The sequence below is a fragment of the Protomyctophum bolini genome (assembly GCF_963924005.1).
Source record: "Protomyctophum bolini genome assembly, chromosome: 14".
In the NCBI taxonomy this organism is placed as follows: domain Eukaryota; kingdom Metazoa; phylum Chordata; class Actinopteri; order Myctophiformes; family Myctophidae; genus Protomyctophum; species Protomyctophum bolini.
Window position 1 is genome coordinate 26,999,727 of NC_137875.1, and position 26,148 is coordinate 27,025,874.

At 43.2% G+C, this 26,148-nt stretch overlaps 1 protein-coding gene across 1 annotated transcript in view; it reads left to right on the forward strand.

The window, feature by feature from the left end:
- fbxw4 (F-box and WD repeat domain containing 4) overlaps positions 1-12,874 on the forward strand; it is a 43,935-nt gene extending 31,061 nt beyond the window's left edge. The window contains exons 7-9 of the mRNA XM_080781523.1: positions 8,480-8,620; positions 11,013-11,154; positions 11,572-12,874. Coding sequence (XP_080637649.1) covers positions 8,480-8,620; positions 11,013-11,154; positions 11,572-11,706 — 418 coding nt within the window. The 3' untranslated portion in view covers positions 11,707-12,874. The remainder of the gene's footprint in view (positions 1-8,479; positions 8,621-11,012; positions 11,155-11,571) is intronic.
- Positions 12,875-26,148: the final 13,274 nt, after the last annotated feature.

Here is a 26,148-nt window from a genome sequence, read left to right on the forward strand (position 1 = left end):
TTTGGTGACCATCGGTTAAAGTGGCATTCTGTTCATGGTTGCTGTCGCCCTCTCCCAACAGAGAGAGGTAATTACAATGATGTCCGAAACACAGTAAGATGGCATCGGCATTCGGCAACGCATCTAGCGCCAAATCCAGTGGTCTGCTTCAAATTTCTGTATTAACATTTTAAACCAGCATGTCCTACCTGACACCACGGTCGATATTTCTCAATGGAAGAATAGAGAGATAACCTCCAACCAGTTATATTGTGTTAACACATTGCACTGTAACATGATGTCCTATAGTCCCTTGTCGCTGCTGACTACTGGGTGGTTCATTAGGGAGGGTGTAGACAAGCATGTGTCCATTCAAATACGCGTGAAGTCGCCTCACCAGCTGCTGCTTCTCACCTGACGGTGATGAGTTTCACCAGGAGGGCGTGACACGTGGAAGGACACACATTCCCTCCTAATTCAGCTTCCCACTGAACAAGCGTCCTGACCACCTTGCAGTAGTTGCTAGTGCAGTGTGACAGAGATCGGCCTCCCTTCCCACCTTCCCTCCCCATAACACATCTAATTGTGCTCATTGTACCGGTCAGTCACTGCCAAGGATTCAAAAACCCCTAGTCATGCTCTACCGTGCAGGTGAGTTACAAAAAAGTTACAGATTGTAGCTTTAACAAGAACCATCTGATTGACAGATTAAAATCCCATTAGTTTCATCACTTTCAATTCAACAATCATGGCTCAATAATCTAGTAGCAATGAAACGGTATGAAACAAGAAGCTGTGGGACTTTCTTTTTCATGATCGACAGAAAGATCACTGTCTGTTTGTTGACCCCTTTTTGAAGTGTTGCAAGTCAAAACACTTTATGGTTTTCCTCTGAGGTTCCTCCTGGTTTGGGTTTGGATGGTCGTAGTGGCGGTGGGGGCTGTGGGGGCTGCCCAGGCATCCATTCAGCCATTCATTTGTAGCTTTGATTTTAATTTCATTTAACACATTTCATTTTCTTTCTCCTCCTCCACCGTCGCAATTAATTCTGTGTCTTTTTCATCTTGGGGGCCACAAAGAGCCTTCTGATCAGTCGTACAGAATAGGGGTGGGTGGTGTGTGTGTGTGTGTGGGTGGGGGGGGGGGGGTCCCACACAAGTGGCGCCTTCGGCATAGCAGTGCCCCGACTTCTTCACGCTCGCCTTCGCTCATGGCTAAACAGGGCGGGGGGGCATCAAAGAAAGTAAACCCTGAGCGTTGCTCCTGACTCCCAAGAGCCCCCCTTCCCCCATACCCCCCCCCCCCTCCATTCCATTAAAAAAGACCCTCCTTTTAAACATCCAGTGGACAGAGGGTTGAATTCCTTGCATTTCTGACACTGAAAAGAACAGGGGTTAAATGTGTGCATTGGGGAGGTCGCTCTGTAATACAAATTGTGGCGGTATTGTTTTTTTTTTGCGAACCCTTGGGAAACCTTTGCAAAAGTGTGTGCGTGCATGTGTGTCTGATGTTTTGAAGGTAGTCATTGTTGGTTGTCGGTCCCTTCCACCGGCATCGCTCCGTCACTGAAGGCACCCGACGCCCTCCTCTCCTCTCCTCTCCCGCCTCCCCATCCAAAGCCACCCACTGCTCCTACAGTGAGCCGCGGTGGAGCCCGCGGCCTGCAGAGCTGCATGGCTCTCCTCTGTCCGCTGTTTGTTTTAGGGCCTGAAAACCCCAGTGGGACTCCTTCTCTCTACCTGTCTGCAAGCTTTGGACAGCAGGGCGTAGCTCGTCCCCAGGCTGCTGTTTAGTGCACAGACTTACCCACACACACAAGAGCCACCAACCCTTTCTGTTTAACAAAAACGAAATACACACACCGCTTTTTCTTAAGCTGCCCCCACATTCAGAGAGAATGCCCTTAGCTTCTTGTCTTTTTTTGTTGTTGAAAAGTCTGCCAATTCATTAATTGCTCCTCAGTGTGTGTGTGTGTGTGTGTGTGTGTGTGTGTGTGTGTGTGTCTTTGTGTGTGTGTGTCTTTGCGTGTGTGTGTGTGTGTGTGTGTGTGTGTGTGTGTGTGTGTGTGTGCGCGTGTGTGTGTGTGTGCACATGCGTGCGTGCACATGTGTGTGGCCCCCAGAGCCACCCTGACTCCTGTAGTGAGACCAGACAAGCTTAACTCGGGACTTACACCCTGTGTCACACAGCCGGCAGTCCCTTCATAACAATCGTTAAGTCCCCGCTTTCCCCCAGGCCGCCAGTCTGCCTGCCCTGAAACATAGCTGCCTAACCTGCTGGAGTCCACGTCAGCTTAGAAACCAGCTCATTCTCATTCTCATGCGGCAAGTACATGTAACGTCTTGAGACATTTTACTTGTGGTGTTAAAGCTTCTGCGCAGTTCTTAAGAACTAGTTTGCATGGCATGTCGGACAGCCAAGTCATTCATACTGTACATCTGAATGGCTGGACTTGAATGTGGGACCTGGAAGCTGTGCAACATAGTTAGTGGTGGCATTAGAAACAGCCAAACATATTCACCTTGTGATCGGCTGCCATATGTCTACCTAGAAAACAAGTTTCCATCCTGAATGGTAGTAAGATGTACAGTAAGTGCTAGATAGATTTCCGCACCTATATGGGAAGAAGTAGAGGAGCAGAAAGTAATGGAGAAATGGATGTGGCACTAACCTTTAATCAAGAAGGCTGCCCGCTTGTGGGAAATGTAAGAGTTGAAACATTATGCTTTTATTGAGACATTTGATCATACAAAGTGACACTTACAGTATGTCTCCATGATGTCTGCATATTTCTATGTCATTCCCAGGTCTAGAAGTTGGTATTAATTTATGTCTTTTTGTAAATAGTCTTATGTCGCCTTATGTCAGAGATGCCTTCTTACGTATTGCTCCCATTCAAGCTCCAGCAAGTCCAACTTGCTACAGTTTGAGCAGCACCACAGACCACGGGGCAGCAAAGCAGTGATTCCACAGGGAGGAAAAAGTTATTTTTCTCATCCCCTTGTGCATTTCCGACAACAGTGTTTTCTCTGTCAACTATACTGCCCGTGTGATGTCTTTTGCAGCTTGCCCACATACTATGCGCTTCTCTCTCTCTCTGTCTCTCTCTCTCTCTCTCTTTCTCTCTCTCTCTTTCTTTTCTGCCAGTGACCTTTGTACCTCCCACTTGTCCAAACGTTAGACCTCAGCCTCAACGGCATGCCATGACAGTAAACCGACCACACCAATGTATTAGAAGCCCAAGTAATGGTTCGTGCCTGGGTTTTAGGGCTCTCAGGGTCTATGCACCGATATCAATGACACGTCTCAGTGACCTGCTGCTAGCCACCTGCGCCCATGCTGCACAGATATTGCACATCGAAGATGAGAATACACCATGTTGTTTTTGGTGTCTTACTGCCTACCGCTTCTGGATTCCTTCTTCGTTGTGTAACTACAAAGAATGTTAACAAAGTGAAATGGGAAGGTTGCAGTCTTGATGTGACAACATCCCCTTAGACGTCACTCAACACCACATTCCCATTAATTTTGAGACGATTTGTTGTGAAGAGTCTGACCTACATGATCTGCCCTGTGATTTTTTTAACTACCCAATCTGCTCTCTGAAGTCACTAGAGGTTCCAGAGAAGACGAGACATGATGGTCATGACTCACTAGTCACTATGTTATACGCATCGAAATCCTCAGCGTTAATGTGACTATAATGATGTAAGAATGTACTGTAGGCCTACTGTATTGAAAATGAACATTTTACTATGTACCGTCTGCCCACATGCAGTGGTGGAAAGTGACTAAGTACATTTACTTAAGTACTGTCTGTACTTATGTACAATTTTGAAGTATTTGGACTATATTTGAGTATTTCAATACTTTTACTTGATTATTTAGATTATTATTACAAAACATACATTAACCACTTCAGCATTTTGGCCATTAGCCAATCTACAAGCTCACAATGCGTTGCATCGCGAGCTATTTTCAAAAGATTTTTATACATTAGAAAACTTGAAATGGGACATTCTGCAAAATTACTACTTTTACTTTTGTTACGTTAATGTACATTTTGATGCCAATACTTTTGTACTTTTACTCAAGAACATTTTGAATTCCGGACTTTTACCTGTAACTTAGAGTATTTATATTGCAGTGTTTACTTAAGTAAAACATTTGAGTACTTTTCTCCGCCCTGGGGAATGCCATGGGCCCAGACAGACGTGTGACACGGGGGAAAGCACGGTCAGATCAGAGACTCAACGAGCAGATACAGTCATTCTGACAGATTATACACTTCATACTCCATCCTGTAATCATGTGCGGCCCCATAAAAGACGCTGACCTAACAATTTGAGAATCCCTGCTGTTTCGTGTGCCGCTCGCAAGGCCCCCGTTGCACGGTGCTATTACTGGCTTTAACATCCCCGCACAGATGTCAGGACCGCTTTTATGGAAACCTGGATTTTTCTTTTTCTTCAGGTGCGTGTTTTGGACTGGTTCTCGCATCGCCCCCCGACCCACCTCCCCTTTCATATCTATAGAAGACTTTTAGGTCCACTCTGGGGAAAAAAGGTGCCTTATCAATCCACCGATTGATTAAAGTATTGAATCCCAACAGGGTAATTGTTTATGATCTTCGTATAGTTTGGGACACGGCCGTATAGTTGCAGTTCTGAATTGACCCCATTACCTTTCCTGGAGGCCTTGAGCGGCCGACGCTGTGATCTTGTCCAGACATCATTATTTAAGTTATGAATGAATGGTCTCGTATCCCTTTTGGCCCTCAATGAGTTTCTCTTTTGTCCAGCATGCGCTTAAGCCCCCTTTGGGCTTCAGTGGTAAGGGCAAAATGAGCGGGCCGCTACCCCACACAGACGTACATACACACACAGACACAGGCCAAGCCTCATCATGGACACCCCATTGGCCTGGGCTTAGTCATGAGACCCCGCCACTGAGAAAGCTCTCATCCAATAAGGCGCCCCGCAGGGAAAGCCCTGGTCCAATAAGAAGGCCCCCTGGGGTTAGGAGGGGGGATTACCAGCCCGTCCCCGGGGATTGGGCTTCATGGACGAGGGAGGGGGGGCACGAGTCGGCGGGCCAGGGGACTCGGTCGCTAGGGCCGGCGGCCCCCTTTAAATAGTTGCTACGGGGCAGGTATCAAACTTGCGAGAGTCGCACATGGTCACGGTCATGGAGGGAATTAAACGGCAACAAAGAGACAGTTATTCTGCAATAATCCGCCCTGCCGAGGGCAAGTTATTCTCCAATAAACAAGAGTCGGAGGAACAGAGCAGGAGAGGGCTGTGATCACAAGAGCATGGTGCTGTGTGTTAGACACACGTGTACACACACACACACACACACACACACACAGGTCACACCGCATCAGCTTGCACGCACAAACTTGATGTATTACACACACACACTCTCTCTTTCTCACCGACCTCCCTCCTTCATTCCTTTCCTCTGTCTCATGCACACTCAGATGCACTTTTCTCTTACTTGATTGCACACACACACACGCACGTGCGCGCGCGCGCACACACACACACACACACACACACACACACACACACACACACACAAACACGTTTCTCACACACGTTTCACACAGATTCTCACACAGGCTGTTAACTGTATACCTATCTAGGAGACAGCCTCTGAATCAAGCAGTGTAATTTAACTTTAATCCAATCTCACAGTACCATTGATGGCATTTCTGGATTAGTTATATCGACATTGAATACAAAATGTTATGTATCACCAAGTCAATCTGTAATAAGTTTGACTTTTATTCTTGGTAACTAATAGTTATTCTTAAACTAATGCTGCAACAATATCTGACGAGCCGAACAAAAACAATAAAGACCACATTGGCAATGTAATAATTTTAAACCAAAACCTTTATTTAAATAGATAGATATATTCAGGAGAGGTTAGTTCTGCTTTAATCTGCTCTGGGTGGTCTTCAGCCAGTATGGTTCACTTTACCCCTAGATAGGTCACTATTATGTCTAATCTCCTCCATCTATTCTAATCTAATGAGGGACACGGGACAAAACATTGAACTAACTAGCCCACATAAATATACATTTTAAATGCTGCATTTGAATCTTCTAGTTCCAGGGTCCTGTATCCCAGACGACATCCAGTAAGTTATTACATTTCTCTGGTGTCTCAAGTCTAAATGTGCATTTTCTGAGTACATCGCAGTGCTGCTTTGGGTCTCCACAACCAGAGTTAGGAAACTGATGTATATATTTTTTGTGTATTATGATAATACTGCAGAAAGAACATAGTCTTTAAGCTTAATTATGTGCAACTGAACTATATGTAACTACCGTAATTTCCATACTATAAGCCGCTACTTTTTTCCTATGCTTTGAACCCTGCGGCCTATACAACGGTGCGGCTAATCTATGGATTTTTACTGCTAACGGCCACTAGGGGACCTTCTAAATCTATCTCTATCTCTATGGCTTATAGTCCATTATCCTTATGTACACATTTGTTTTTTTCCCTAAATTTAGCTGGTGCGGCTTATATCCAGGTGCGCTTTATAGTCCGGAAATGACGGTAGTTGTAATGCTAGCTAAGGGGTCTGAGCTAATGCGAGTGGTGATGTGCTCCTAACAAAGGCCCCCACCTTCCTGAATAACCCGGAAAGGAAACGAGCACCGTAGAGTGAGGGCGGGCGGGTGGCATTCCTTAGTTGTGTGCATGCTAACACTAGATGGCGCTAAAGGAGTTAAATAATCAACCAGAAAGGTGTGCTCATTAAAACGCAAATCTCTGCCAAGAGGCATGCCCTAATATTAATAATAGCGATGTATGCAGTTAAATGTCTACCTACAGCCATGAATGAGTATGTGATTACCAGTTGTACATTCCTTGTACATGTCTTCCTCTTCTTCCCTCTCAGACTCATTTGTTGTCTGCCTCTCTCCATCTTTCTCTCGGTCTGGGGTATGTGGTGACAATGTTTCAGGGTTGTGTGCAAAGTATGAAAAGAGGCATGGAGCAACAGGGGAAGGGAGACAACACCTTGGACACTGACTGAACTCATTGAAATGTAGTCTATCATGTTATCACTAGGACAAACTATTCTACAGTGTGTGAGGCAGGACTCAAGGGAGAAGAGTCTAGTTGGTGCATGTGGAGCGTTGTCCAGGGGGATTTAGGGAAGGCTCCAACAGCTAACTGATGGAATTGATGGTGCCATGTCTCTGATAGGGCTCAGGCTGAAGAATTGGAGACCCTTGTCAGGTTTGGGCTGAGCCGGGCTTGAACACCACAGGCCAGAGAAAAGCTGGAGTTTGGGCCTGTGCACATCTCTGTTGCAGTGGTTCCCAAACATTTTAGCTCAAGACCCAAAAGAGATAGTAGACGTTTGCACGGGACCCAATCTAGTGAGCTTGTAGATCTGCTATTTTCACTAGCACTAGTAGTTTTTTCATGAAAATGATTAGATTCTTTAAAAAATAATTATGAAATAGTTGAAATCTTTTAAAATTCCGATATGGAAACAGTGCTCTAACGCATGCCCCATATAACACCATGTCCACATCCCAGGTATTTCTTTTTTTATTTGACCACTTCAACCCACCATCCATATTCTGGGGAGAATGTTTGCCAAAAATAGTTCACAATGTGTCATTGTGAGCTTGTAGACTGGCTAAGTGTAAATCGTTTCCATTATATTTGTGTGCATTGCTACTGTGGAGCCAGATTACATTTGAAAGATTTTTTTTAACTCTCCACACCCAACGATTTTGTACTGCGATTTGCGATTTATGCATTTTTAGTTATTTTGAGCATTTGACCAGGTATTATGACCAATGCTTTTATTACGTAATGGTTGTTCCTTTTAATGACGCGTCTCTTTACAATGAATGACTGAGTAAGTATAATGCACAAGAACGCATACAATACACACCGTATACGTTAAAGTCCGTAGAGACAGGTGTGATGACAGTAGCCCCAACATCAATGAGGTTTACAGCCTCATTTACTATGCAGAGTGGCTCTGGGGTGTAACGGAACACTTCACATCCTCAATGTCGGCACTAAAGAACATCCTGTATTTGGAGATGTCAATAGCCGGCAGGCCTATATGCGGTATATATTTAAGACTGGGAGAAGGAAGAAAAGGCAAGGTGTACAGTTAAACATACTACAGTGCAGTGACCCCATGCTTTTGGGATTCCCCTAACTAAAACCCTCTGTTCTGTTGTCTCTCAGATAAAATCTCTCATACGATCAAAGATCACAGACCTGGCCAATTGGCCAACAAATCAAAATACATCAGGTTACACAATAATATGACCTAATGACCTTCAAAACACAAGAATTCACCTTCACCCTCTCTGTGTGATAATCATCTCTCTTCTTTTATTACACTAAAAAACTAACTGTCTCTCTCTCTCTCTCTCTCTCTCTCTCTCTCTCTCTCTCTCTCTCTCTCTCTCTCTCCTTCATTCTCTCTCTCCCGTCTCTCAACCAGCTCGGAGTGTGTGTGTGTCCTTGGTTCATCGCTACGTCGCGGTGCAGGTGTGTTGGACATGGTGTTCGAGTCTCCCTTCCAGCTGATTTCCTGTGGTTACGACACCTACATCCGCTTGTGGGACCTGCGGATGAGCCCCAGGTACAGCACCACACACCCCCAACCTGGATGTCTCTGGAGGCTGTCCTGGGGTGGGAAGACTACACGCACGCACGCACACAATATATATAGGCTACATATATACTTAATTATATACTTAGTTGACCAGAGTTCCCCAGAGCTTAATATCAACATTTCTCCCCTCAACATTAAATATCAAAAATAGCTGATCTACAGGCGTGCATACTTAGTTTAGACTAGTCATTGGTTAGACATGGGTTAAGGTTAGGTTTAGGTGTGCTGCCCCGTGGGAGGTTAGGTTTAGGGTGAGGGTTTGAGATAGGTTGTAGTTGTAGGACTAATGACTGGTCTAACCAATGACTAGTCTAAACCAAAAAATGTCTAAACTAAGTACTGCACCCGATCTACAAGCTCACAATGCATTTAAACAGAACACATTGTGAGCTTGTAGATCTGCCATTTTCACCAATTTTCTTTTCACCCAGAATTGGGATTCTATGGTTAACTCTGTTTTTCCCTGTGAGAGGGACGGCACTAAGGCCACCTTCGCACAAGAACGGTCGCCAGAGAAAACGGTAAAGTCCTGTTGCGTTCTTATTTTTACATGGAACGCAATGTGGATGAACACGCTGTAGTGTGCATGCCACGTCGCTAGGTGGCAGTGACGGACTGCCAGATAGACCAGTCACCCATGTACAAGAAGAACCGCCATTCACTATCGCTAGGCGCTACATTTGTATTTGTAGGATGAGCGGGGCGAGGGAGTGCTTGCTCATTTTAGGAACTCTATATACTGTATACACCTACAGCTCTGCATCAATGTAATAAACATATGCATTGTGAACCCACGTGAGCCATGCCGTCACAAGTTTTGCGGATTCATTGTTTTGCCCGTATACATAACAGGAGGAAACAGCATTTTCAAAGATTTCCACTCTGGGAGGTGTTTTCACTCTGTTGCGTTTTCACCTCCTGAAGACGCTGTTCTCGTCTAAGGGACCCCAGCAAACGATACTTTATTTTAGAGATATTCCTCTTACACCATACGTACAGCATGCAGCGTGTGACAACATGGCTATCCCACCACACGAGGGGAGTTGAGTTGTGACGTGGGGATTAGGCGGTTGGGGGGACGGACGGACTGTATTTCAGGGAAGGATCAGTCAAGTAAGACAAATGTGATCTGATTGGCAGCCAACTCTGGGGAATTTTGTGAAAGGGGGTGGGATCGGGGTACTGGTGGAGGAAGGCTGTGGGGGACCCCTCTTTAGACATCAATAATTCAGAGACTACCCTTCCAAAACCAAGCCCCACACACACTCAGACACACACACACACACACACACAGACACACACACACACTGTTGTACATGCACACTTACATGTATTGTGACTGTTGTTGTGAATGTAAAGGCTAGAGAGGAGATGAAAAGAGAGCTGTAGACCTGAGTCTGTTGTGTTGTTATTCTGGGCTCTCACCACACCTTGAGGACACAATGACAAAGAGAGTGTGTGTGTGTGTGTGTGTGTGTGTGTGTGTGTGTGTGTGTGTGTGTGTGTGTGTATGTGTGTGTGTGTGTGTGTGTGTGTGTGTGTGTGTGTGTGTGTGTGTGTTGGAGTGTGAGCGTACACGTTTGCGCGCGCACGTGTGTGTGTGTGTGTGTGTGTGAGAGTCCAGACGTGTCTGCTGCCCTGCTGTCTGCCTGGTCCCTCCCCATCACTTATTGATGATGCCCCACTAATGGAGGATCGATCCGTATTGGCAGAACCCCCAAAATACTTCCCCTCTATCAACCTAGTGCTCCCACTAACCCAGGCAGCCTGCGCACGCGCACACACATGCACACACATGCACACACATGCACACACACGCACACACACGCACACACACACACACACACACACACACACACACACACATACTCTCTCTCTCATTCGTAGTTTGGAGGTCCATGATAGTCCCTGATGTAAACCCACCCTCCATTTCTTTTCATGCTGTCATGATATTTATGTATGTACAGTATTTCTCTGTCTTCTTTTTAGCGTGCTCAACGTTCTTGATACTTTACATCCTTTTTTCACTTCAATTCTAGCACCGTGAAAATATGTTTTATGTTGTGGCTGCGGCAGTGGCTCAGCGGTGGAGTGGCCGGATGGGAACATGAGGTTCCCAGTTCGATCCTGCCAGTCTCCTCCAGAGTTAGTGTCAAAGTGTCCTTGAGCAAGACACTGTGAACCCCTAATTGATCCCGATGTGCAGTTTGGTGCCTTGCCATCGGTGTGTGTGAGTGGGTGAATGCAATGCACTCTATGTAAAGCGCTTTGGATAAAAGCGCTATATAAATGCACCATTTACCATTTTGTGTGTGGCCAATGAACTTACATTCTATTCTATTCTATTCTGAACAAACAGGAAGTGTGTGATGGAGTGGGAGGAGCCTCATGACAGCGCCCTCTACTGCGTCCAGACAGATGGAAATCACATGATCGCCAGTGGCTCCGCCTACTATGGTGTCGTACGGCTCTGGGATAGACGGCGGAATGATTGCCTACAGGTGTGCGCATGGACTGCTTGTATTAGAGTTGTGATTTAGGCTCAAAATATGTTTTTTGAGGGACATAAACAATATGATATTAAATATTAAAAATCACACCCATATCATCATTGATCATCTCATTCCAGCCAATCAGAATTTGTTATGTAATGTTTGTGTTTGTGTTACGCAATCAAAATGGTCCTTTCATTTGTCACTCTTTTTTTGAGGGGTTGCTACTAGCCCCTCTTATATACTGTATTCAGCTATTAGTGTAGACTTTTGTCCTACACAAAATTCCCATTGACAATGAATGGAGAATTTTATGTCATAGTGTCTGAGCAAATAGACATGTTACGTCATAATGATGGGTGTGATTTTCATTATTTTGTATTTAATTAATAAACAGTTTGATTTCTTTCCTATTTTTTCTTGTAGTTTTTCCAGCTTTCGTCAGACTTAACGAGCAGTCCGGTCTACTGTCTGAGGTTCAACCACTCTCACCTGTATGCAGCCCTGGCCACATCCCTAATCTCCATGGACTTCAAACACGCCCAGCGCCATGGCAGATAACACACACCTTCACAGGGTGAAACATTGCATTTTAATTTTATTTAACTTATTTATTTATGAGTCATCTTAGAATCGTCTCATATAAGAATATAAGAATTGTGGTCCAAAAATAAACGAATTGTCCCGACGATATTGTCAGGGACGTGGCTCTGTATCGTTTACGATAGTCAGTCAGTCATATTTGATACAGTCTCTCTCTGGCGAAAATGGAATTATGTCGGTGGCGGTCGCCGGTAACGTTAGCGCTTTTTCGCCTTCAGCTGATGCTTCATATCCATATGAGCTGGGAACATTTGTTTATTTTTGGAACACAGTTCTTATGTTACGTGATATTAAACACGTCTATGGGAATTCAGAATGGGGAAGAAAAAAAGCGTGACCCAGGTAGGATGCGTAATTAAATTACATCAGACTTGGGTGCTCTATACACTAGAAAACAAGGTCAGACAGAGGAGAGGCATGCGAGACGAGACGGATTCAAACCCGGGTCCTCATGCTCACTAGGACAATTATGGTCGGTGTACCGTAATGTTGATGTACGAACTGACTGAGACACCCCCACAGTATACACCATAGACTGTAAAAACATATGGACAAAGCGTTCTCCGGGTCTGATATGGACATAAGATGAAGCCTGTCAGTCCTTGAATTGTAAATCGCCATCTTTCTAGATCCGTTTGGGCCCAGCTGGCCATTGGCTGGCCCAGACAACAAAGCGGGACTTCCCCCCTTCTTCTTCGTTGGTTTTTATTTTGACTCGATCGGGGGGTGGATCCCCATCATAGACTGTAAAGGTAGCCACGCCCCTCAGAACATACTCGACTTTATGGTCATTTTTTTAATAAATGGGACCATCATTTTCCAAAAAGAATATTATGACATGAGAAATGAGACTTTAAACTAGTGACTGGAAGCAGAAAGTATTCATTACCATGTTTATTAAGGTAATACAGTCTAGTATAGGTGAAGTTGGGCCCAAATACATGGACCTCTATGGAGCTTTGGGGTTTTTTGGGCCCAATGACAGCGCCACAACAGGCCATTATATGAACTTTGAGGAAGTCAGGATTTCCTACTGGCTTCAGACACTATTGGCTTCACTGACCCCCTGGTATACACTCACTCTCACAGTCGGAAATATGCCTGTATTATTTAAATAAAGCTGTGTATTTTGTCAATAAATGTTCATACATTTTGGGAAGGAATTCAACCCCAACAACATATCATGTTGTTGTGCATATCAGCATGATTGGCCACACACTTTGACAAACGTTAATTGACATAGTAGCACTGTACATATACAGTGCTATATACTGTACATTCATCTTTGTTTGAGGTTATCTAACTGAAGGTTGTCGGCCTGATACAGCCATGCTGAGGTTGGATTAAATATTAAGTGAAGTTTAGTTGCTATGCCAAATGATTTCTCCCCACACACATGTTATTGTCAATTTGTCACTGCTGTTGTATCCTACTGGCTCACCTGCCAGTGAGGAGCCTGCACCGGGAGGACGTACTGTTGTATTCTACTGGCTCACCTGCCAGTGAGGAGCCTGCACCGGGAGGACGTACTGTTGTATCCTACTGGCTCACCTGCCAGTGAGGAGCCTGCACCGGGAGGACGTACTGTTGTATCCTACTGGCTCACCTGCCAGTGAGGAGCCTGTACCGGGAGGACGTACTGTTGTATCCTACTGGCTCACCTGCCAGTGAGGAGCCTGCACCGGGAGGTGGTGGGTGCCTGTAGGAGTAACATGTAGTGATAAAATAATCCTCCCCGTCCGGCTTCCCTCCTCCAGACATAGAATATTTGTTTTACTGCTTTTTATGCCACTGCACCACCCGGTCGCCCTTAAGTCTGATTTATACTTGGTTGCAGGTCTACAAGCTCTTGCAGGATGACACACAACAAATAAGCCATAAAACACAGCAGTGAAACCATATCCTTTATTTTCCATCATAATAAAAATGACCATAGCATTACATTTATTGTTATGGTCCTATATAGACTAAGTTAAGTTTCCTGATTGATTGCCTTTGTGGGAAAACATGACCACAAAACATTGGGAAATGCTACCGTAACAATCTGACTATTACAGCCTGTTTTAGTTTGTGTTCTTATACTTTAGGCCTATGCCAATTCATAATAAACTTTTCCAATAAGCAAGAACTGCTACTACTGTGGAGCAATCAACCGCGACCTGGTCAAGGCACACGGATGCAGAGCAATGGATATTTGCTTTTCTACAGAGAAGCAGGCAAGGTACCGACACACCCACAACACTTGGGCCTGTGTTCCGACGTGCTATCTGTTTGAGCCAAATATGCTGGCCTATACTCCATATCTAAATACTTAATTATAATTTATAAAGTAATTCTGAGTGAGCAGGTATGGTGACTGGATCTGTGTAGCCATTGATGCTGAAGAGAATCAGGGCTGAGAAGGACTTATGTGTTGGACTTGAGAAGCATGCTGGAGCCTGCTGATGAAGGACTAATCCACTGGCCTGAGGGTAAATGTATAGTATTGTCTCACAAGTTATCTCCCTTTTCCTCTCTCTCTAGTCATTTTCTCATGCTCTGCATGCCTGTCAAGCTCTGTCTCTCTGCATCTCTCTCCCTCTCTCGTCGTCTTATCTTTCCTCCCTCTCTGTCCATTGCGAAACTTGACTCATCTTTTACTCTCGTCTGAGTCGCGTCCCCCTCAGAGAACACACAGGTTGTTGTCTCCAGACCGTTGCTCTGTGCTTGGATCCCCAAGCAGCCTTTGAAGGGATCAAGGCACATTAGCCCCCCCTGACAGGACCCAACCCATCACTGTGGCAACGCACTGTTTTGCGTTTACAATACGTTTGACCCCGACACCTGGGATCACACGCCGGCGAGGATTCGCCTGTTTGACCCCCAAATCCCAGCCTCACAATTCCTAGGGATCCATTTGACGGACATAGATCAAATGTACGTGCACACGCGTCTGGCATATCAAAGATAGGGAATTATATACAAACCACAGTACCACACACACACACACACACACACACACACACACACACACAGTATGCATACATGTCAGGAGGAGGGCAGGAGAGAGAGGTGCAGTATACTGTGTGTGTGTGTGTGTGTGTGTGTGTGTGTGTGGGTGTGTGTGTGTGGGTGGAGGCAGAGGGCATTAGATGCTGCCGTGTGTTGATGTGAGACAGAAAGGCTAAATTAAAAACCTGTGAATAAGTGGGCGTTTTTTTGTGCTTAGATTTCATACATTGATGCATTTAATTTTCGTACATGTAATGGTATTTAGATGTAAACGTATTAGATAAACAGTGCTCAACCTTTTCTGGATCAGGGCCCATTTGAAGATCTCAAACGCGTTCACATCCCACCCATCAGATCACATAATTGGGCAGCTGATCAGATGGGTGTGCAGTTGATCAGATGGGTGGGCCGTGTGCATGTTTCACGAGCATGTTTAATTTAATGTCAATATTTTTAAAATAAACTGGTTCTCGTTTAATCGATTATATCAGCAACAAGAGTTGGTTATTGGTTCTAATTTTTAAATAATTTCGTATTATTACAATCTTGGTGTTCTGCCAATTATTTTGGGGCCCACTTCCTCAACTATGCTCATGGCCATCGGCCCACAGGTTATTAGATCATATGGAACGGGGGGCCATCCATTAGCTAATATGTAAGGTTGAGCCACATCAGAATGGCCAGGACCCGTACACACATTGCACACCCATGCAGGAGATGTTTGGGCCCCAAGGGATGCCCCAGAGTTGAATTAATCATAGGGGCCAGGAATCTCTCTGTGTGTGTGTGTGTGTGTGTGTGTGTGTGTGTGTGTGTGTGTGTGTGTGTGTGTGTGTGTGTGTGTGTGTGTGTGCGCGTGTGTGCGTGTGCGTGTGCGTGTGCTATCCTGGTTGAGTGGGGGCATCTCCATGACAACAAAATGTCAGTGGCAACCAGGAAGGAATGTTTATCTATAGTATCCTTGGCCATGTGTTGGTCAGTTATAATGTTTATCTATAGTATCCTTGGCCATGTGTTGGTCAGTTATAATGTTTATCTATAGTATCCTTGGCCATGTGTTGGTCAGTTATAATGTTTATCTATAGTATCCTTGGCCATGTGTTGGTCAGTTATAATGTTTATCTATAGTATCCTTGGCCATGTGTTGGTCAGTTATAATGTTTATCTATAGTATCCTTGGCCATGTGTTGGTCAGTTATAACATTTCTGAGAGTGAAAACTTTTGTAAGCACAATTCACAAACCTCCTGCAGTCTGGTGACCATCTTTTAAAACTGTGCAGTAGAACTGTTGGGTGTAGAAGTAATAATAGTAATTTTGTGGTGCATTACAGCATTTTGACTACATTTCTCAAAATGAAGCTTAGCATTAGATTTTAACCCATTTAGATTGTATTTATTAAAACATTACACAAATATGATGTTGCTATATACTGTGCAAGTGTGCATCACAACAATAACTACCCCAAAAGGGTTTCCCGTCTTGAAAGGTAAAAATGCCAAAAGGACCTAAAGGTCCAAGGTCTGTGTGAAGTACAATGCTGCGGTTGAAATACAAAGGACAAAGACTTTAAGAACTGAACTCTTACTTGTCATGGTGTGTTTGATGTTAGCATTCAAGGAGGTATTCTGGGCTAGGGCTGGGCGACATGACTTCAAATCAATAATCACCGTTATTTCAAACTTCATTACGATTATTGAACGATTATTTAAAAAATAATTGTAAATAGCCGATCTACAATCTTGATGCATTGTGAACTTGTAGATCAGCTAGTTTCACTGTTTTTGCACGGCACTATTGTACAACCGAAGTATAGGCCTACTGTATAATACTGTACATATTATACAGTAGGCATCTGGGGTTAATCAGACGAATAGATTTTTTCTCAATTATAACAATTATATTTGAATTGTTTTATGTTGATTTGTTGATATTTAATACATTTTATTGAAAAAGATCCAGTTTCTCCATTACTCGATTAACCTACTACATGATAAAGATAATGGTTATTGGTTCTACATTTCAGATCCTATGATATTGCAGTTCGCATAAATTTATGGACATACTGTAGGTCATAGAAACCTCCTAACCACAAGACATTTGTAATATATTTCAGAAATACCAATTTCTGACAGAAATGTCATAGAAATTAGCTTTAATCACTTAACCACTAACCATTTCACAAAAAGAAAATAGCCAATAGTTCTTCAGGACGCCAGTGTTAATTTCCTTAATGAAGTGTGATTGTAGAATAAGCTTCAGCACCCATTTTGTTTTCTTCAACACAGCTTCTCCCTGTGTGTTGAACTTGTGAACATGAGTAATGTGCTTCTTGCCTGTACGTGTTCCCCTCTCTCTATAGTGTCAGCCCTGTTTGGGGGTGTGTGTGTGTGTGAGGGAAGGAGGAGGAGGACTGGAGGAGGGTGAGACAGGGAGCACCTGCACACTGCTCACACTCAACCAGGTGAAGGGAGCTTAGGCTGCAGACAAACATTCTCATCTTTCGCTCTCTCTGTCTCTGTCTTTCTGCCTGTCTCATTTCTGACATGTTTTTGTTTTGATTACATCATCCATTTTTGTAGGTGCTACATCACAAGGTACAAAGCTACTGCCTTGCCTTCTCACTGAGGGTCCTTGTCCTCCTATGTTCAAGAAATGAAAAAGTCAGGGTATTTCCTCCATAGAGGATTTTTTTGGCGCTGCCCAGAGATACAGAAGGTCACATATTACTCCTGTGCTTGCGGCCTTTGCACTGGTTACCAATTGACTCCAGAATTCATTTTAAAATTGCATTAATTACTTACAATTTATTTAACTGAACGGGTGCACCCTAAGGTAAATGTGAGCACCTTAGGTCTTCAGACAAAGGTCTTCTCACTATCCCCGCTAATGAGCATATGCATTTGTTGCATACGTTACCTAACCCTAACGCTGTGGAATGACTTACCACTCTCCTTGAGAAATGCGGAGTCTGTTGAGAACTTCAAGAAGCTGCTAAAAACTCATTTGTACCGTAAACATTTTGGTTTGCTTTAGTGATTATTTCAATTTTTTGTTGATTTATATGTACTGTTGTTCTATTTCTGCTTTTATCTATTTCTATGTACTGTTTTTGCTGCTCTGTTTCTTATTTCATCGTTGGTTTATCTCTTGTTTTTTTCCTATTTTTTATTGTACAGCACCTTGTAACAACTGTTTTGAAAGGCGCTTTATAAATACAATTACCGTACCTTACTTTACCAACTACCAAAATGATACGAAATAATAATCAAACACACAGATAGGAATTCATATGTCTGCTCAGGCGAGATGTATATGTTTTATTAGTCATTTGAGCATTAATTACATTACAGTTTGGGCACTGAACATGTACGATGTTGTGGCAATTCAAAATGATTCCATGAAGTATATTGACTTCTCATCACCTCCATCCTGTCAGATCTTCTTCCACATCTCCCCCGTCTCTTTTACTCTCACATCATTGGCTAAAAGCAAGCATTCTCAGATACAAAAAATGACAATCAGCACCATGGACAGCACCGACTGTTGCTCACACTAAAACATACACAGACATTTCTATTTTATTTTTTATTTAGTCCGAGTCCTACCCGACAACACATTTTCAGTTCGGTCCTACTTTGTTGTGCACACTACCAGCAGGCCAATGGCCTCAATTTCTGATATTTTTTTCAAATTGGCCAATGAATACTCAACCTACGTCATTGTTTTTGTGAATTAATAATCACTAAGCAATCCTCCCTCCAGGATATAGGATACGCATCCAACAAGGCTGTGGAGCGCAGTTACAATCAGGCGCAAGATGGATCTACACTACAAAGCAAAATACATTGGTCCTGTACCTCTGGCTCATGGTATGTACTGGTACTGGTCAATCGCAGGCATGCAATTGATGGGTTTCTCTGCAACGTCACTCATCAAGTCATCACAGAGATGCAACTAGAGGGCAGAAAGAAGCACAACTAGCAAAGTCAAGCTCCAAAGCATAGATGACAAAGACAATAACAAGAAAGCAAATGACAGACTTGCACGCTTGATTAGAATGTTCTCGTTAAGTTGACTTTAATGTACATTTCTAGTTTGAGACAGACTTGATCACGCACTGCTGTGTTTTGGTCAAACTATCGGCACATGTAGTGCATCTTTCTAAGTTTGTAAGCTAGCCTTAGGCTTGGATTATAGGTTATGTTATACAGTGGATATGTCTTGTCAACTCTCACACTTAATCGTAAATAAGATCATTAAGTATGCAAAGCCATAGCATCTAATAGACTACTGTATATGGTTATACAGTATGAACCATTCCAGACAATTAAAGTCTGTTTAAAATGTAATACAAGCCTACTGTAAACTGCCCATCCCTTTTATTTATAGTGTCTACTGCCTAGTACCTACCATCCACTTTTCCAATAGTCTTGGATCTTTGTCTGACTTCGCCTGCTTGTAAAAGCACTATTTCCCACACTTTGCTGTCTTACTTTTACTAATACTAATACTTTTTACTGTCCTTTTTGAGCAATTGCAAGCTAAAATCATGCAAAGCTCATTATATTTGTCTAGGTCTCTAGGACATGTGGATTAGTATTATGGACAGGTATTATCATGTTGCCTCTACGATGTGAACGCTAGATACGTCACATACTTTGGGGGGGTTCAATTAAGATTATTTCGGGGGGTTTCGGCCTGAAAAGGTTGAGAACCAGTGTGCTATTGCATCATTGTAGTCCATGCAGACCTAGGATACCAGTCTGTTTACGTCTGGACTATGAATTTACCTTTAGGCTATGACATTGTAATTGCTCTATTGAACTGACCTTTCTAATCTAGTTGTTGTGATTTTACACCAGTTTTGTTAGTTGGAGTTTCATTTATCGAGTACAATATAATTTTTTTTTATCAAATGTTAAATAACAGGAACATGTGTAGGTTTCTGTCAAGGTAACCATGTATAGTTACCCTCCAAAGGCCCATGTTGAGCCATGAAGAATCCTGAAAGTGTCAAAACGTCATGTTCAAATCCCTCTTTAACAAAAGACAAGTAGAATTGGTTTCCTTGATGCAAGGAAACCAACAGGCTCAGATGGTAGATTGTCTTCGTCAAAATTGTCATGATCTTGCAACTTTCCCCAAAGGAAATCAGGAATGACTGAATCCTCAAAATAGTGGAAAAAAAAGAAAAAAGCTCTCTTAAAGGAAAGACTTTCCAACTCTCATTAGTTCAGGCTAAACATCCTGGCACTGCAGGCTGTTTGTGTTTTCTTTTCTCTTTTGCATCGGCTCCAAAAAGGAAGAGGCAGAGGCTAAATGGGACATCTAGCAAAGTGTGGAGAGAGGACGGACTGTGGCCAATACCCCAGCAGATAAATGCACAGCCGGACTGTAGGCGGACGGTGTATATTTAACTGTGGGAACTGTACGAAAAGCATCATAGGGAGTGACAGGGAGTTAGCGGTACACCATGTTGACTTGCACATAAATCACAGCATTCTCTCTCTCTCTCATATCTCTCATTGCAGCTGTGTACGGCATAATGACAACTAAACTACAAATCTCAGAGTTTCTCTGTCAAGTTTTTGTGAACAAAAAAATGCTGTGAAACATACTCTATGAATTCTGTTTACTTATTTAATCCTTGTTAGGTCCTTCCATGCAATCGTGTTTTAGCACAGTTAACCTGTTCAAGGTGACCTCTTCCAATGGGAATTTCCATCCATCCACCTCAAAGCACTGCTCTGACTAGCCTAAATAAACACACAGTATCCACCGCAGGCACCTGTCACACATGGAAATCCACCTTCCTGTGACTGGTCGCCTCTCGCACAATGGCTAACCCGTAATTTACCCCTGGCACTTAGCGGGACTAGTACCGTAACACGAGAACATGTGAAGAATCAGCTGCTGTTTTCTTTGGCCAAGTTCACTGGACCTGAATGGAGCAGAGGACTTCCCTTTTCAGTGGATGTGAGCCTTGGTTCCTTGAGTATTGAGGCCGTAGTGTTGGAGCCCAGGGTGGCAGAGTCAACCGATCAAATATCAGGACGGTGTGGGGACTTCTTTCAGGGCTACTTGGCTTGCTTCTGTTTGGAGACTATTGACAGTGTTCTTAGTAAGTCAGCAGTTTTTCCATTGTGATCTACAGGGATTCAACAGCACTAGGATGGACACAGATTGACACTCTAAAGACAGAATTCCAATCTTGAGGAATATTTGTACAAATGGTGCCATCTGGTGGTCATGGTATTAAGTGCATGGGATTTGACATGATCCCAACACAGTTCTGGTCAAGGCGGGAATGTTGCACCATTATTCTACCTTGTTGTTCTATATAAAAGCATTTCTGATCGTTCTACTAACACACAACGCACAGATGCCATTGTTGTTACGCATGATAACGCATCAACGTGTTGTACCCCTCTCTCACACACGCACAATAGTACATGTCTGTCTACTGACAGCTGTCATCTCAAGGTGTGTGTATGTGTGTGTGAGAGAGAGAGGGAGAGAGTGAAATTACATTAAAAGGTGTGTTTTGTAGCTTTAGATTGATCTTTTTGGCAACAACTGAGTGGGTTACGCAGCTTTAGCATGTCCTTATTTGGAAAAACAACCTTTGTTGCTTTTGACACCATACATTCATGAAACTCATGGACTATGGTGTTCCTGAAAAGACGGTGCAAAAGCAAATATAGTCAGACTTGAGCCCAGATCCATCACGATCACTGACCTCGACTAGGCAGATGACATTACCCTAGTCTTGGACACAGCAGAGAAAGGACGGGAACTACTGCTGGCAATAGCAATGGAGTACAGGAAGCCTCTACCTCAAGCTCAATGGCAACTTGCCAAGATAACTAAAATAATGGTATTTAATTCTAGAACACTACATTGGGTGAATTTCACCCGAACAATCGTATTATGTGATTTTCATAATGTTGCCGATGTCTGAGGTGGGCGGGTCCTTGGGTACCTTCAGGATGCTCACTGACATATATATCCCTGTTTTTCACCCATCGTGATAAAAAATAATCTCATACTAAAAATAATCCCAAAATAATCCCAATGCAATTAGATTGTGCCCCAGGAATGGGTAGACCCAGCTGCCTTATATTTATTTTTTTAGGAATATTTGGAAAACAATATCCACATTTTTCTTTAATATATTTTATGAGAACTATTTTTTATTGAATTTATTATTTAGGGTAAAATAGGGTTAGTGTGACGCTTGCCGAAAAGTCTCGTTCCTAACCGCATCACTGGTGCCAATAATCACGTTAAAGCACACCCTCTCATGTAATATTGCTTAAGTACAGAACCATTGTAACTGCCAGCGGGACAGAGCTGGAGGTAAAAGGCCCTGGATGGCGTCTACACAAGAATGCTACAAATGGAACTTGATGTAACACTGTTCTGATGGCAGACCTGATCAGAAATGTGGACCCCTACGGACTACGGAGGCATCTCGTGGGTCAGGGATATGGTGGTCAGAGGGGTGCAGTACTTAGTTTAGACAGTATTAGACTAGTCATTGGTTAGACCAGTCATTAGTCCTACAACTACAACCTATCTCAAACACTCACCCTAACCTCCCGCGGGGCAGCACTCCTAAACCTAACCTTAACCCATGTCTAACCAATAACTAGTCTAAACTAAGTATGCACCCTGGTCAGAGAGAGATAAGATAAGGATGAGGCTATCAGGGCACTGTGCCAGGCACCTGGAACTGATGGCGAGGCCACTGACACTGTGGGAGTCACTGTGTCAGTGGGGTGTATAGAAAAGCAAAGCTGACATTAAGGATCTTCTTTAAGCCACCATTGCAGGATTACTGTGCAAAGGTGGCTATAGTGTGGGGCAGCCCCTCAAAGAGAGACATTTACTATCAGTGTGTAGGTATATCGTACAGACAAGTGGAGTTTAATAATCAGTGGACAAAATACTGTCTCAAAGGAGCTGTACAAGCTGTAACTGAAACTACCGTTTATTTTTCTTCATTGTAAAATTCCATTCATACAGAAATATTATTTTCCAATATTATTTAAAGTATTGAGGTAATCCCGTAAACCCCAGCAATCACATCACTGCTCCATAAAAGGATGTGCATGTGAAGTCCCTTATTGGAAAAGGAAAGGTCAAAGGCAAGCTACCTGTTAACCCAACCCACCTTTTAAGATCATTGATTTCTTGTCCACCTTGTCCAAACCTCTACAAGTGTTCTTGCAGGGGTTCTTGCCCTGTAGACAAATTGGAAGTGATGACACAGAGAAATGAGCAGACAAATTGCAAAGTGGAACAGGAACACATACAAATTAAGCTGATAAATGGGTACTCTCCTGATTGGCTGAAAGTTTGTCACCTACCTGAAATTATGTATTTTCTGTTTATTAAACGAAAGAGCTGGAGAGATGCAGAGACCCCTGTTAATAGAATATAGTGCTTTAAACTTTTAACCAAAACGTTTTGTTTTAACCACAAACTAATAATAATACTAATATCCTATTATGATTATGAAATGGGACATTCTGCATAAAGAGTATAGGGTAGTTTTAGGTTTGGTACTGTGTTGTAATTGTACGTATCGTATACATTTTATTTATGGTTATTTCTACAATTAGTATTGTGGTATTCATTGCTAATTTTACTTGAGCTTTAATTATAATATTTCTACTTCCACCACCCAGAATCAGAATTAGTTTTCACGTCACATCACCGGTTACCAGCTCCAACACGTTTTAAGGACAGGGTTTCCGAAGAAAGGAATAGAAAGAAGAGCAATAATCAAATGTTCCTAATGAGTAGAGTGAAAAATACATTTAACACACTGTATAGCACACTGTGTAGCATTGTACATGTGTACTGTACACTGCGTGTGCAGTACACATGTACAATGCTACACTACCACAAACCATACACATGTACATACGTACAGTACATCCCTCCCTTTCCCCCCCACCTCCCCTGCCAAATTCTCCATACCCCTCACCTGTCAGTCATTCCTGGGTATCCTGGACTGCAGGCCTGTCAGAGTGGCGTGGAGAGGAGGGAACCTCCAGCAGAACCCTCAATGAAAGACCCCCCACCACCCCTCTCTCACTCCTGCCCAATGACAAAATAAGTCATATTGAAGAGAGTGGAGGTCGGGGCTCCAAGCTTCGGGAGATCACTCAGTGGATACCTGATTGTGACTTGCAGGGTCGGGCTCTTAATCCTATTGTTTCCCCTGACAGGCTTTGCTCCCCTGCGTTCCCTTCTCTCTCTCCCAGTGGCTGTGTGCGGGAGAAAGGCCAGATTAAGGGGATTAGCGTGTATCCTCCTGACTTGTCAGGCTGGGATGTAAGGAACCATTGACTTCTTGGGGGACCCTGAATGAGAGGGAAAGAGAGAGACAGAAGTGACTAAAGAAGAGGTCATGAAAGGCGGCGAACAAGAGGGTAAAAAAAATTCCTGAAAGGACAATGTGATTTGTTTGCTTTTGTTGCCTTGAACTGGGCTGAAATGTTCAAAGGACTGCCCCTGAGGAGAGGATACCGGCAAGCGCAGCAGAGTAGAGATGGAAAGATGGAGGTAGAGAGAGAAATTGTATGATGGATGGGTGGGGGGTGGGTGGGTTGTGCAAAAGCATACAAGAGGTGGAGTTAAAGAGAACATTTGAAGAACTTTTTAGTCAACTAATTGTTCCCCGTGTCATTAAATTTTTCTTTCTTTGTTTTACCACAAGCGGTGGGTTATGTCCCACATGGGGGTCGCCATGAGGTTCGCTCGAAGGCCACATAGGCCAAAACATTGTTTTTGTATTGTATATATAAGAAATACGGCCTACGTGGCTTGTCCAGTTTACCAAAACAAATAACTAAATTGAATATGAAACAATTTAAACTGGCACCCCTCTAACTGAATGAAATGCAACAGCATGCAGCAACAAAACAAACAATAAATACAAATGTTAGGCCCTAGTCAGCATTTGACAGCTACTCGTAGCCGGGGAGCCAGTCACCCAAAATTGGACAGGACCTGTGATGTCATGCTGTACTTTATTCGTTTTTTCTATTTATTTGGTCATTAAGGTCCACAGAATAATTGGCCTGCTCTGCCAGAAACATCGTCAAAAAATGTTTTGTATACCACACCATAGACAACCAATATAAGGCATAATTATCCAAATTTCCTCATGCTTTATGTAGCATGTGACAATTGTGACATGTCAAACTACGGTAGGCTGATTTCATGATTCTGAATCCATTCCAAGCATTAGTTTTGCACAAGAAAACACTCCTTGGCCATTGACATGTCACATGCTACTTAAAGCATGACATTTGGAAAATGTTGCCTTATATATGTTGAAAAAAAATGGCCATAACTTGCAGGTACACCGTCGGCCTGCATACCCACACACCTCCGGCCCCGCCCCTTTGCCCCTCCTCCAAGTGGTTCCTGAACAGTTTGTAGATTTCTTCAGACTACTCACACCTGTACAGACAGCAGGGATGTTAATATTCACATCGCTCCACTAGTGTCTAATGCGGTGGTTCTCAGACTTTTCACGTCCACCCCAGTTTGATATCATTAGGTCACCGCCACCCATTTGATACCACTTTTGTTTCTCTCTGGAAACCCAAAGTCCCAAACTCAATCTCTACTGTAAGTGATATTGATTGGTTAAAACTAAAGTTTATCCTTTTTTTTTTACTGGCCGCATTCCTGGGGTCTGGATGTTCCGGGGACCCCACACACGGTAACTCTGTCATTTCTCGACCGTTTCGGACGCAGGTCGGCTCGCCGGAACCGGGCTGGCACCCTGGGCACGTTTATGGGAAGCCGTTTAGGCCATAAATGCATAGTCAACTCGCACATACATGTATACTTCTCTTGCACATACATATATATTGGTACTTCACTTGCACATACATGCATATCTCACATACACATACATGCATACTTCACTTGCACATACATACATTTAGGTACTTAACTTGCACATACATACATACTTCACTTGTACATACATACATACATACTGCATTCGCACATATATAAATACTTCACTTGCACATACATACATACTTCACTTGTACATACATACATACTTCATTCACACATATATAAATACTTCATTCGCACATACATACATACATACTTAATTTGCACATACATAGATACTTCACTTGCACATACATACATACTTCACTTGCACATACATACTTCACTTGTACATACATACATACATACATACTGCATTCGCACATATATAAATACTTCACTTGCACATACATACTTCATTCACACATATATAAATACTTCATTCGCACGTGTGTGTGTGTGTGTGTGTGTGTGTGTGTGTGTGTGTGTGCGTGTGTGCGTGTGTGTGTGTGTGTGTGTGTGAGAGAGTATGAATGTA